This window comes from Sinohyriopsis cumingii, unplaced genomic scaffold (assembly GCF_028554795.1).
Source record: "Sinohyriopsis cumingii isolate HCF-2022 unplaced genomic scaffold, ASM2855479v2 utg000160l, whole genome shotgun sequence".
NCBI classification, from domain to species: Eukaryota; Metazoa; Mollusca; class Bivalvia; order Unionida; family Unionidae; genus Sinohyriopsis; species Sinohyriopsis cumingii.
Window position 1 is genome coordinate 9,485,229 of NW_028315873.1, and position 14,460 is coordinate 9,499,688.

The window sequence follows — 14,460 nt, forward strand, 5'->3', positions numbered from 1 at the left end:
CACAATTATGCGCAAACTGTGGTGGAAAAAAACCATCGCGAGCTTAAAAGATACTATAATATAACGACAATAACAGTAACAACGCTATAAAATCCGTAGAGGACTATCTAAATAAGTTTTGAGACAAATTATGATTTAAACAAATAATATTATTATAATGAACGGAGTTTGTGAAGCATCCTACAATAACAAACTACGAATCAAATCGTGATGGCATGATTAGAAACTGTCAGTTGAAAAAACCAGTTGGTTTTGTTAATAATACTGCATATCTAAGGTTTGGTGTTTGGGGCAAGAAAACTTATCTTTATCATCGTTTCACATACGCGTGTTTCTTTGTGATCGATCATATGGACGGAAATAAACTTAATAATTTATTCAATCTTCAGGCTATTACACAAAGCGAGAACTCTGCACGGGGAGGGACTGGTAAGTACACAAAGGTTCCTAGAGCGATTAAATCCTTCAATACAGAAACTAGCAAAAATATTGAGTTTTTCAATCAATCAATTCAGCTAGCAAATATTTTGATGTTAACCCGCATGACGTAAAATACGTCTCAGAAAATATAAACAAATCTTCAATCTCAAAAAATATAAACAATTATTTTCTATTATTCTTAGGTAGATAAATTATCATCTTTTGCAAGCAATTACCTCGAATTATATTTATTAACTATTTAATTTTTTTTTATATCGTTAAAATATAAATTTAGCTTATTTATGGGAGATAACTCCGTTGAGTATACTCATGTAATTAAGTTACCTCTCTTTGACCATGTCACGGACCCGCATATGTATTCACGATAAAATATCTTGTAAATAAATTTTAAAAAAATTGCGTTAATTATACTTGTTATGTCTTGTGAAAACCTGTAATATTGTATCATAAATTTGATAAATTGTTCTTTTTTTAAAGTGTTCTACGTTAAAATATAAATTTCAGTGTATTTAAGGGAGAGATCTCCTTTGAGTATATTCATGTAATGAAGTTACTTTCCGTTGACCAAGACACTCGCACATAAATATTATCACAAGCACTCTGTGCAAGCGGAAAATTGTTGTACATAAATCTAAACTTGTTAATAATATTTTTTCTGTGGTTTATGTATTTCTAAAGTCAGTTGAGAAACCGTTAATTCGACAAACCGTACTTATTTAATTTCTATTTGTCGAGAGTGGCTTACAAGAAGAGCATCAGTTATCTTCCTTATATTTTCCGTTAGCTTACAGGAAGAGTATCAGTTATCTCCCTAATATTTTCCATTATTTTGTATCAATGACTGTCATTGTGGTACATGTGATCTTTTTATTAAGCACAAACAATATACTTTTAAGAATGAATATTAAAGCAACAACTTTTGTCTTTATTATATATGAATATAAAACACTGCACTTTTTCAATGGCTGATATTGGTTCTGCAAGCCCAATAATGATCAGATGTACAAAATTTAATTGATCTCTTGGACTTGAGGAAATTTTTCTATTGATTAATTATATAACTATTAAAGAAGAAAAATAAAATGTGGTTATCAGATTAAAAACTTTACAAGTTTTATGAGAATATGGACAAGACCATGCTTGACACTAATGATTTGAAACTGCATTCATAATATAGGTAACAGTGTCCAGAAGACCTCAAAATACAGCAAACAAATTATACCTGTATAAAAGAACAGATCAAAACCTTCATTATTCTTCTTAAGTTATAATAAAACAAAGAGTGCAAACTTTGAAAAATTTAACAAACAATTTATTTCCTTGGAAAAACACTGTAAAAAAGATGAAAAAATAAGAACTTCGTTTTAAGAATCAAATCCAGAAATAGTCCAAGAATATTCCATGAAATAAATTGTAGAAGTCTTAATAATGAAATGTTCTTGTGAATTCAAGTTCAAATCCCAACGAAAACTCTAAAATGGAAGGCGATGACATATACTGAAGCCTTTATGGTGCTGTAGCATCTACAGTTCTTCATTATTCCACAGACAATAACATTCTGGTGTTTGAATTTCCGAATAAAATTTAAGTAAAGGCCTTTGTCCAAGAATTCTGTATGACCACTCTAATATTTCCAGGTAAAATAATTAATCTTTTTGAATCCAAATAATTTGAATAAAAGATAAAATATAACTCCAAAGTAGCCAAAAATGCACTTTCCTGTGTAAAAGCCCAACTAATTAATTTCTCTATAGACATCAATATAAAACCTGAATACTGTGCACTTTCGGAAAACCCAGAATTGCGAAATGGAGGCTGTTTACATATAAAATGACGTAGTCCCAGGCAGTATGACGTTGATAAAAACCAATCATTTTACTCTGAAAATAAAATTAAAATAAAAGTTGTTTACTTGTCTCTGTGATTTCTGAATCAAGGTCAGAAACTAAGTCAAAATTAGAAACAGTGTTTCTATTATTAGGTATTTATGAAAGATTCAGGTCAAACTGAATTTTCTGGAAAATATCAAATTCCTAGTAAACAAAATTACATTACATTGATGTAATAATTTTTTTTTTTAAAAACTTACAAATATACACGTAAATTAAATCAAATATAAATTAAATCATATACATAACATTCTTTATTAATATGTCTGGCCATGCACAAGTAGGACAACAGAAACAACAATGTTTTGTGCATAGACTGAATATAAAGAATGCAAACAAGAATGTGTACAGCCAGTAAATGTATCTGGAAACAACAATGTATTCATCACTCACACTGATATCCATTAATTCTAAAGTTTACAATCTTACATCTGGAGTGTACAGAACATTTACCATTTGTCACTCACACTGATATCCCTTAATTCTAAAGTTTACAATCTTACAACTGGAGTGTACAGAAAATGTACCATTCATCTACCACATTGATATAATAATAATAATAATAATAAAACTTAGCACAGTGCCTAATTTTTAGAGGCTCAAATCACTTTAAAATTTTAGTAAACACAGAAAAACATACAAAATGATTTCAAAAACAACACAAAATTACAAAACATAAACATGCTGACATAATTAAGGAGATAAAAAAATTAAGTTTTCAGGTCTTGCAGTTGAAACAATATCCCTTAATTCCAAGTGTGCATAAACTTAACATGGGTCATTCGCATCAATATCCCTTAATTCCAAGTGACCATAAACTTATCATTGGTCATTCACATCAATATCCCTTAATTCAAGTGTGCATAAACTTATCATTGGTCATTCACATCAATATCCCTTAATTCAAGTGTGCACAAACTTTTCATTGGTCATTCACATCAATATCCCTTAATTCAAGTGTCCATAAACTTATCATTGGTCATTGACTTCAATATCCCTTAATTCAAGTGTGCATAAATTTATCATTGGTCATTCAGTTCAAAATCCCTTAATTCAAGTGTGCATTAACTTATCATTGTTCATTCAATTCAATATCCCTTAATTCAAGTGTGCATAAACTTATCATTGTTCATTCACTTCAATATCCCTTAATTCAAGTGTGCATAAACTTATCATTGGTCATTCACATCAATATCCCTTAATTCAAGTGTGCATAAACTTTTCATTGGTCATTCACATCAATATCCCTTAATTCAAGTGTCCATAAACTTATCATTGGTCATTGACTTCAATATCCTATAATTCAAGTGTGCATAAATTTATCATTGGTCACTCAGTTCAATATCCCTTAATTCAAGTGTGCATAAACTTATCATTGTTCATTCACTTCAATATCTCTTGATTCAAGTGTGCATAAACTTATCATTGGTCATTCACTGCAATATCCTATAATTCAAGTGTGCATAAACTTATCATTGGTCATTCACATCAATATCCCTTAATTCAAGTGTGCATAAACTTATCATTGGTCATTCAGTTCAATATCCCTTAATTCAAGTGTGCATAAACTTATCATTGTTCATTCACTTCAATATCCCTTAATTCAAGTGTGCATAAACTTATCATTGGTCATTCACTTCAATATCCCTTACTTCAAGTGTGCATAAACTTATCATTCGTCATTGACTTCAATATCCCTTACTTCAAGTGTGCATAAACTTATCATTGGTCACTCACTTCAATATCCCTTAATTCAAGTGTGCATAAACTTATCATTGTTCATTCACTTCAATATCCCTTAATTCGAGTGTGCATAAACTTATCATTCGTAATTCACATCAATATCCCTTAATTCATGTGTGCATAAACTTATCATTGGTCATTCACTTCAATATCCCTTAATTCAAGTGTGCATAAATTTATCATTGGTCATTCACATCAATTTCCCTGAATTCAAGTATGCATAAACTTATCATTGGTCATTCACATCAATATCCCTTAATTCAAGTGTGCATACACTTGTCACTGGACATTGACTTCAATATCCCTTAATTCAAGTGTGCATAAACTTATCATTGGTCATTCACTGTAATATCCCTTAATTCAAGTGTGCATAAACTTATCATTGGTCATTCACTTCAATATCCCTTAATTCAAGTGTGCATAAACTTATCATTGGTCAATCACTTCAATATCCCTGAATTCAAGTGTGTATAAACTTATCATTGGTCATTCACTTCAATATCCCTTAATTCAAGTGTGCATAAACTTATCGTTGATCATTCAGTTCAATATCGCTTAATTCAAGTGTGCATAAACTTATCATTGGTCATTCACATCAATATTATTTAAATCAAGTGTGTATAAACTTATCATTGGTCATTCACATCAATATCCCTGAATTCAAGTGTGTATAAACTTATCATTGGTCATTCACATCAATATCCCTTAATTCCAAGTGTCCATAAACTTATCATTGGTCATTCACATCAATATCCCTTAATTCAGGTGTCCATAAACATAGCATTGGTCATTCACATCAATATCCCTTAATTCAGGTGTCCATAAACATAGTATTGGTCATTCACATCAATATCCCTTAATTCAAGTGTGCATAAATTTATCATTGGTCATTCACTTCAATATCCCTTAATTCAGGTGTCCATAAACTTATCACTGGTCATTCATTTCAATATCCCTGATTTCAACTGTGCATAATCTTATCATTGGTCATTCACATCAATATCCCTTAATTCAAGTGTGCATAACTTTATCATTGGTCATTCACATCAATTTCCCTTAATTCAAGTGTGCATAAACTTATCATTGGTCATTCACTTCAATATCCCTTAATTCAGGTGTCCATAAACTTATCACTGGTCATTCACTTCAATATCCCTGATTTCAACTGTGCATAATCTTATCATTGGTCATTCACATCAATATCCCTTAATTCAAGTGTGCATAACTTTATCATTGGTCATTCACATCAATTTCCCTTAATTCAAGTGTGCATAAACTTATCATTGGTCATTCACTTCAATATCACTTAATTCAGGTGTCCATAAACTTATCATTGGTCATTCACTTCAATATCCCTGATTTCAACTGTGCATAAACTTATCATTGGTCATTCACATCAAGATCCCTTAATTCAAGTGTGTATAAACGTATCATTGGTCATTCACATCAATATCCCTTAACTCAAGTGTGCATAAACTTATCATTGGTCATTCACATCAATAGCCCTTAATTCAAGTGTGCATAAACTTATCATTGGTCATTCACATCATTTTCTCTTAATTCAAGTGTGCATAAACTTATCATTGGTCATTCACATCAATATCCCTTAACTCAAGTGTGCATAAACTTATCATTGGTCATTCACGTCAATATCCCTTAATTCAAGTGTGCATAAACTTAACATTGGTCATTCACATCAATATCCCTTAATTCCAAGTGTCCATAAAATTATCATTGGTCATTCACATCAATATCCCTTAATTCCAAGTGTCCATAAAATTATCATTGGTCATTCACATCAATATCCCTTAATTCCAAGTATCCATAAAATTATCATTGGTCATTCACATCAATTTCCCTTAATTCAAGTGTGCATAAACTTATCATTGGTCATTCACTTCAATATCACTTAATTCAGGTGTCCATAAACTTATCATTGGTCATTCACTTCAATATCCCTGATTTCAACTGTGCATAAACTTATCATTGGTCATTCACATCAAGATCCCTTAATTCAAGTGTGCATAAACTTATCATTGGTCATTCACATCAATATCCCTTAACTCAAGTGTGCATAAACTTATCATTGGTCATTCACATCAATATCCCTTAATTCAAGCGTGCATAAACTTATCATTGGTCATTCACATCATTTTCTCTTAATTCAAGTGTGCATAAACTTATCATTGGTCATTCACATCAATATCCCTTAACTCAAGTGTGCATAAACTTATCATTGGTCATTCACATCAATATCCCTTAATTCAAGTGTGCATAAACTTAACATTGGTCATTCAAATCAATATCCCTTAATTCCAAGTGTCCATAAAATTATCATTGGTCATTCACATCAATATCCCTTAATTCCAAGTGTCCATAAAATTATCATTGGTCATTCACATCAATATCCCTTAATTCCAAGTATCCATAAAATTATCATTGGTCATTCACATCAATATCCCTTAATTCCAAGTGTGCATAAACTTAACATTGGTCATTCACATCAACATCCCTTAATTCCAAGTATGCGTAAACTTATCATTGGTCATTCACATCAATATCCCTTAATTGGAGTGTGCATAAACTTATCATTGGTCATTCACATCAATATCCCTTAATTCAAGTGTGCATAAACTTATCATTGGTCATTCACATCAATATCCCTTAACTGAAGTGTGCATAAACTTATCATTGGTCATTCACTTCAACATCTCTGAATTCAAGTGTGCATAAACTTATCATTGGTTATTCACTTCAATATCCCTGAATTCAAGTGTGCATAAACTTATCATTGGTCATTCACATCAATATCCCTGAATTCAAGTGTGCATAAACTTATCATTGGTCATTCACTTCAATATCCCTGAATTCAAGTGTGCATAAACTTATTGGTCATTCACATCAATATCCCTTAATTCAAGTGTGCGTAAACTTATCATTGGTCATTCACTTCAATATCCCTTAATTCAAGTGTACATAAACTTATCATTGTTCATTCACTTCAATATCCCTTAATTCAAGTGTGCATAAACTTATCATTGGTCATTCACATCAATATCCCTTAATTCAAGTGTGCATAAACTTATCATTGGTCATTCACTTCAATATCCCTTAATTCAAGTGTGCATAAACTTAACATTGGTCATTCACATCAATATCCCTTAATTCAAGTGTGCATAAACTTATCATTGGTCATTCACTTCAATATCCCTTAATTCCAAGTGTGCATAAACTTCTAATTGGTGATTCACTTCAACATCCCTGATTTCTAAATGGTACAATCTTACAATTAGACTATACATAACTCTATCATTCATTATGACTGGATTACATTAGGGATTACACACACACACACACACACACACACACACACACACACACTTATATACTCAAGTATTACAAATAGCTGCATATCATATATAGTGTATTTGTTCAACTGTAAACAAAATGATCTCAGATAAATGGATGTATAGACCTATGTTAGACCCAGTGAAGATTGTGCAGACCAATCAGATTTTAAGAAAATGTTCAACCAACTAATAAGCACAGGTTTAAACACAAATGTGTTTCTCCTTTTAAACAAAAGTTTTGGTTACCAAAATATTTTTTAAGATATGAAAGGTTTTAAAAAATCTGGACGAGAGATCTTGACTTAGAGTAGATATTGTATAGGTTACTTAGCACAGGATTGTATATGTGACCAAGTAGATTCCTAAATGACCCACTTGTCTGACCTACATAGAGATATCTTTGATAAAACTATGTGACAAATTTGTTCAGAGGCCATTTAAATTTTCCATTTGGGACTACTTCATAGGCAATTGTCGTGTGAATTACAATCACTGTTTAAAATATTTTATCGTCAAACTGCATGGCAAGCAGATGTGTATTTTATAAAAATATTGTTCTGCGGATGTGAGTAAATGAGTGGAAGAAATAATGAGGGAAGTATGTAGCGGAAAGTGATGGCAAACCATAAAGTTGCAGTAGTTAAACATTCAAAACCATACAGCCATATAAACACTCAAATGATAATAAGCTATTTTGAGAGAGCCTTACAAATAAAATAATCAGAAAACAGAAATTGTTGCCAGCCTGAATGGTTACAAATCGTATGTCCATATCAAATGCAAAATACCAATCATTATGGTACAAATGATTTCATTCTTGAAAAGGGAATTGATTTGTAAAAATATTAAACATTTATCATTTTCATTGATTTTGAAAGGTACACAGTATTAATATTATTTAGTAAACATAATCTTAACAATTTACATCTTCAGAAATCAATTCCCTGAACAATTATCACGTAAACTCAGTAGTTTCTCACTTAAGTCGATATTGGTAAAGTTTTTTTCTGTCTGATTGAGTTGTGACTAGGAACACATCGCTGTCCCTACTAAAGCAAATAGCATTAGGCATAGATGGAATCCCATCGGATATGATCTGAACAACAGCACCATCTGGTGTTAACTGGTGAATGTTGCCAGAGCCAAATCCAAGGACATACACATTATCGTATTTATCTGTAGCAACACCACGGGGCTTCTTAAGACTGTCAGGACAGTAGACAAACTTCTGGCTGCCACTCATGTCAAAACAATACAGAGAATGGGCCAGATTCACAGTGATGTAGACATGTTTGAATGATGAATCTACAGCGACAGATGTCCATGAGGAACTACACTGACAGTCAAACTGATGACATGACTCCTCTTTCCCTCCACTGCTGATGAGGCTCCAGTAGTGTTTGCCTCCTTGATTACAATTACCAGATGTAACGATATTCCCCTTTCTAGCAGATGCAAGACTATAGCAGTAATATCTCGTGGTCACCATCCTGGTGGGTGTGATCTTTCCATTACTGACAGACAGGACCTGGACCGTTTTCTGACCTGGAACAGTCACAGCCACCTCATCATCATTCACAACACAGATGCTATATGGGGAGCCTGGCAATCTGTAGCTGGTGACGGAGTTGTATGAGGAGTTGAGCAAACACACCCTGCTGTTGTCATAATCTGCTAGCATCAAATGACCCGAGTACAAATATGTGATACCTGTATAGTTCCCTAGCAAATTATCATTATTTTGGATCTCAATAATTCTATCTCTCTGAACCAGACAGTCTCTGGATGGCTTCCTGATACCTGGAACCAAACTATGAAGTTCCCTTATACTCACTATCTTTGCCAAACTATCAAGGCCTGCTGACAGTATGGGCTGAACTTGGGGATTTACTTCCAACTGGACTGTAGTGGTCTCCATCATGGTGTACTTTTCTTGGATCTGATCCATGTATGATGCCAGTTGTGTCGTCATTCTATCGGCAGTAAGAAACACCTGCATTTCAGTTCCATATCTTTTGACTGTTTCTAGGAGTGTATACGAGTTTTGAATCAAGTTGATCAAGGACTGAGATCTGTGGATTTTTTCTTCTTTAATCATAATTTCTTCCTTGTAAATTCTATTTCCTTCTATCTTCACACTTCTCTCCAACTCATCAAGAATGTCGTTAAGCTTTTTTCTCATCTCTCTGATTTGAGTAATTAAGTTGTTCACCTGGGTTTCAAGGAGACTGATGCTAGATTCATTGACATTTTGAAACTTTCTTAGTTGAGTCTCTAGTATTTTCATCTGGTTGATTATATCATCTGGGTTCTTCTCCTGCTGTAGACCTGACAATTCTTTCTTCAGATCAGAAACATGAGAACAGTTTCTGTGACTAATAATAGAACACTTCCCACAACAAGCTGTGCCATGATCCTTGCAGTAGAAATCAATCGCTTCCCCAACATGTTCCGGACAACTGAACCCCTCGGAAAGTTTCATTACATTATGTGGATTGCTTGAGAATTCTTCCATGGAAATAATAACATGATTTCGAGATAATTTTAATTTCTGATGAACTTCTAAGCAATGTCCACACATAGCTTCCTCACACTCAACACAGAAACCTTGAGCTGGCCTGGATATGCCTGTTGAGTGACAACTGTCGCATGGGTGGTGTACAATCTCTTTCGCATCACTTAAAATTGACTGTAAAATCACATTGATCGGAAATTGGGATGACAGGATTTGGACAGGTTGACCTTGCAATGAAATGTGAACATCATATCCACAAATCGGACACTTGATTTGTTTAAATTTCCTTACGTTTTCCTCCTGAGACGATAAGAAGTCCTGTATGCATTTTTCACAGAAAGAGTGCATACACGGCAACTGTCTTGGAATCTTGAAATCACCCAGACATATGGGACAACTCTGTTTCTCTTCGGTTTGGTAAGGAGCTCTGGATGTTGCCATCATCACTTGCCCTGTTAAAAGAGATGTCATATTAGGCCTAGATGTATTTACGTTTCTTGGTTTCGACAACAATTAATCATTTTTCTGAGTGCACTCCTTCCGGGTCGAGTCTAGACAATTTAAGTTTCTACAGTAAAAGTCTACACTAAAACAGTGTAAGGCCGTAACTTAATGCGCGTGACTTTCAAACCTTTTTTTTGCTCAAGTTTTTTTGTGAATATTTATTAAAAAATTTAACAAATTACAGCTTTTAAAAGGTTATCAAAATATATCAGGATTTGTTAATAGCAGCGGCACAAACTCATTATGACAGTTAAACACTGTATATTTCCCATTCTACATGTGTATTTCTAGATAGTTTTGTTTACGGGTTACTAGAAACAACGCAATATACTCAACAGCCAAAATACATACCGAAATACGCATAATTTTCACCAAAATGCTCATGAAGACGAAGGTATTGTGATCTACATTTGTCTGAGCAATAATTAAAAAGCAAAATTAACTTTGATTTAAGTGATTTCGATACGAATCCTGTACCTATTTATAGCAACGATTGGGTATTTACTCTACTCGGTCGTACTTGATTAGACACTACATGATTGGGAAAAATAAACTTTTAAATAAATATTTAATTGCATACTCTGAAGTACTTATTCTTATTTTTCGAAAGTACCATTAAATTAAATAAGTATATAATTTAATGTTGTCGAAAACGTTTTGGTGCTTTTATATTTTTTCACTTTCATAACGATTCGATTTATTATCGTACGCAACCAATCAAACACAGCCAAATGACGTCATTAATTAATTATGATTTAAATAGGTAAAATTAATAAAACTCGTCATACGTTCGTCTCGATGAGTATTTCGTTGTTTCAAAAATGTATATTTCGGAGTTTGAGTGTATTTCTGTCTTTCTAGTATCAGGCTATTCACGTAATGGAGATTCGGAACCTCAGCCGTCGATATGAGCATGTAACCCCGGGCTACAATTCGTTTCCTTGAGAACTATATTCTGAATTACTTTCGGTCACATGGAACAATAAGGCAAGTCACACTGAGAATAATAATGTCGGCTTTTGCCGTTGTGTATTTTATGTGGTGCACTCCGCAAGAGGTGAATCACCAAACACCTCAAATGAATGTGTATTCCTACAACTACATGACAAGTTACAAGTGTGCATCCATCATCCACTTTTCCAAGCGAAAGGCAATAGACGATGGGGCATCTCCTTGCTGGCAATACCCGCCAAAATACTTTTCAGAATTCTGCTGAATCGTCTTTTGCATCACAACAATCATGGACTTCTGCTAGAAAGGCAACTTTTTCCCATGAAGGACGAAAGGCTTAAGAGTTGGGCATTATTGAACAAGTTTCATAAATTTGATATTAAATCATTACCCATTTGAGATTCTTAGATACCTTTTTTTTTGCTGAAATAGAAATAGAAAGATGAAGAAATAATTTCGTTCATTCTGACTCAGATGTTGTACCTTTCATTTGCTGCGCGTAAAAAAATGGGCCCAAACTGTTTGACGTTTTCTTGTTGGAGTGTTATAACCAATATAATTTAAAAACAGATATTTCTTTTTCAAATTAGAATTAAAATAATAATTGTCCTTTCGAATAAATGGAACAATAGTTCTATGTGATGTCAGATAGTCATAATTCATTCAGGCTAGACAATAGTAGTGAAGGGGGGAGGGGGCGATATACCGACAATGGAAAATACATTACAGACCCACCCCACCCCCTTGGGCCTGTAGAGCGACAAGATTTATAGCAATAGTGGGAAAGTAAATTACAGGTAAGGTGACGTCACAGTACTGAAGATTGGTAACAATGTAGCAAGGGGCTGACCTCAGTAGGGACCAAAGTGCGGGAAAAAAACCCAGATTGTTTTGGCGGGACAGAGACATAGATAACACATACAACAGACAACATACTAACACAAACAACTATACAACCGACTAAAAACAAAAATTAGGCAAGAAAGCAAATCCTTTCGAGGCACATGAGTGGCCCTGAAAATGGCCTTTGGGTTCTTCTTTTTCTTCTTATTTCTCCAGTTCTTTCTCAATAATTCCTTTCTTCTTTTTTCAGTCTCTTGAATCCAGGCAATATGTCCCATCAATCTAAATTTTTCCTGTATTTTCAACCAGTATTCGTTCAGCTTATCAAACTCCTCTTTCTTTAGTTTTCTTTGTCCTTTCTTTCTTAAACCCAGCTGTCTTTTATCATCTTCACCTCTTCTTCGAGCACTTTTCTCATTATTTATTCTCCTTTCTTTAGTTGGTCCAGCCCCCACTTCACAAATGACCACTCTGTCCAATGCAATGCGTCTTCTAGAAAGAACCTGTCCCGCATGACACCATCACGTGGTTCCTTCAATACTTAAATCCTGACATACTTTGGTTTGAAACCTCTTAACTTTTCTACTTCCTCCTCTATCCTACCGTGTACCAGATCCCTGGCTACTTTCAGGCTAGTGACAAAGTCTAGGATACCTTTCATAGTTCCATTCCTTCTCAAGCCTTTCCACTACATAGGCTGCATCCATGATCCAGAACCAGCAGTCCTTCAATTTGTTGAACAACTATATTGCCATTTTCGTTTATTCAGTGTTGAATGGCGCGAACGTTGAACGCTTTGACATTATATCTATTAAGCTCGGACGTCAAGGAAAACATTCCTTACACTCACTTCACATATTGTCTACTACCCACACACGATAAGGAGAAAAATAACAACCCTAAATTATACTATCAAAATCCCCAATAGCTACTATCCATACAAGGGAAAGCGAAAAAACAAAAAACAAAATATACTATCAAAAACACCAATATATACTATCCACACAGGGGAACGAGAACAAACAAGACCAAAATATACTATCCACACACAAGAAGAAGAGAAAACAAACCCAGACATTACTATCAAAAGCTCAAATAGCTACTATCCATACAAGGGAAGGCGAAAAAACAAAAAACAAAATATACTATCAAAACACCAATATATACTATCCACACAGGGGAACGAGAACAAACAAAGCCAAAATATATGATCCACACACGAGAAGGAAAAAAAACCAACCGAATTATACTATCAAAAACCACAATATCTATTATCCATACAAACGCGAACGCTTACAAACTCCCAAAATCTACTATTCACACAAACGTACGCGCACTTATTCAAGCAAACACTCTGCTATCCACACAAACGTATGTGATCTCATACACACACCACAAACACACTCACACAATCACATCAGTAAAGGAGTGAGTGTTTATAATCACACTACTCCACATTCACGCAAATTGTCAACTTGAATAGTGTCTCTTTTCTAGAGATTTGGGTAGTCCTGAAAAGGGCTGCTTTAGAACTCCAGATGCACATCTTAATGTCGGCGCCTCCCATGTCTGGCACCCCATACACATCTCCGGCTCCAATCCTGCTCCCAACTGATGCGTGTGGTTGGGAATGCTGAGGGAGGTTGACTGGCTTCACTCTTCCAGTCTTTACTTTCAGGGATAGCGAAGACTTCCCTTTCTCTTCTACTATGCCACAAGCGCAGATGCTGTGGAATCCTCAATTCCTCTTCACAGTTTTCAGTCTGGCGAACCACTGGTCTTTCTCCTAGTGGCAAAGGTTGAGGCTGTGGTGCTGTTACTGTCTGTGGAGGCGTACTCACCTAAGTTTTTACCTCACACACAGGTCTTAACATGAGGTGGGGAAGGATTCATCTCTTCTTTTCCTCCTCTTCTTTCTTTTTTCTCTCCTCCTCCTCCTTTGCTATCCTGGCCTCTTCGGCTACAACCTCCATCGTCAGTTTATCCAGGATGCGCCTGGTATACTCCAGGTGCATTTCGAGCTCAAGCAATATGATTATCCTGCTCATCTTCTTTAGTTGATGCGTCAACAATGGGTAGCCAGAATGACGAACCTTTCCCTTTATTTTTGTCAAGCATGGACGCGAAGGAAAACTCCCCAAGACACCAAAACGTACAAGACCCATATCATTACCCAAAACACATAGAATGTGTGGACTTAAAAGAAACACGCGCTCACTTTTTA

General features: G+C 34.4%; 1 protein-coding gene across 1 annotated transcript; it reads right to left on the minus strand.

Annotated features, from left to right (window-relative positions):
- Positions 1 to 1,288: 1,288 nt before the first annotated feature.
- On the minus strand, positions 1,289 to 10,966 carry LOC149774745 (uncharacterized). Its single transcript, XM_089944883.1, has 2 exons — positions 10,794 to 10,966; positions 1,289 to 10,390 (listed from the first exon to the last, which is right to left on the minus strand). Exon 2 carries the CDS (start codon positions 10,380 to 10,382, stop codon positions 8,400 to 8,402), a length of 1,983 nt encoding a protein of 660 aa, XP_089801009.1. The 5' UTR covers positions 10,383 to 10,390; positions 10,794 to 10,966; the 3' UTR covers positions 1,289 to 8,399.
- Between the last annotated feature and the right edge of the window lie 3,494 nt (positions 10,967 to 14,460).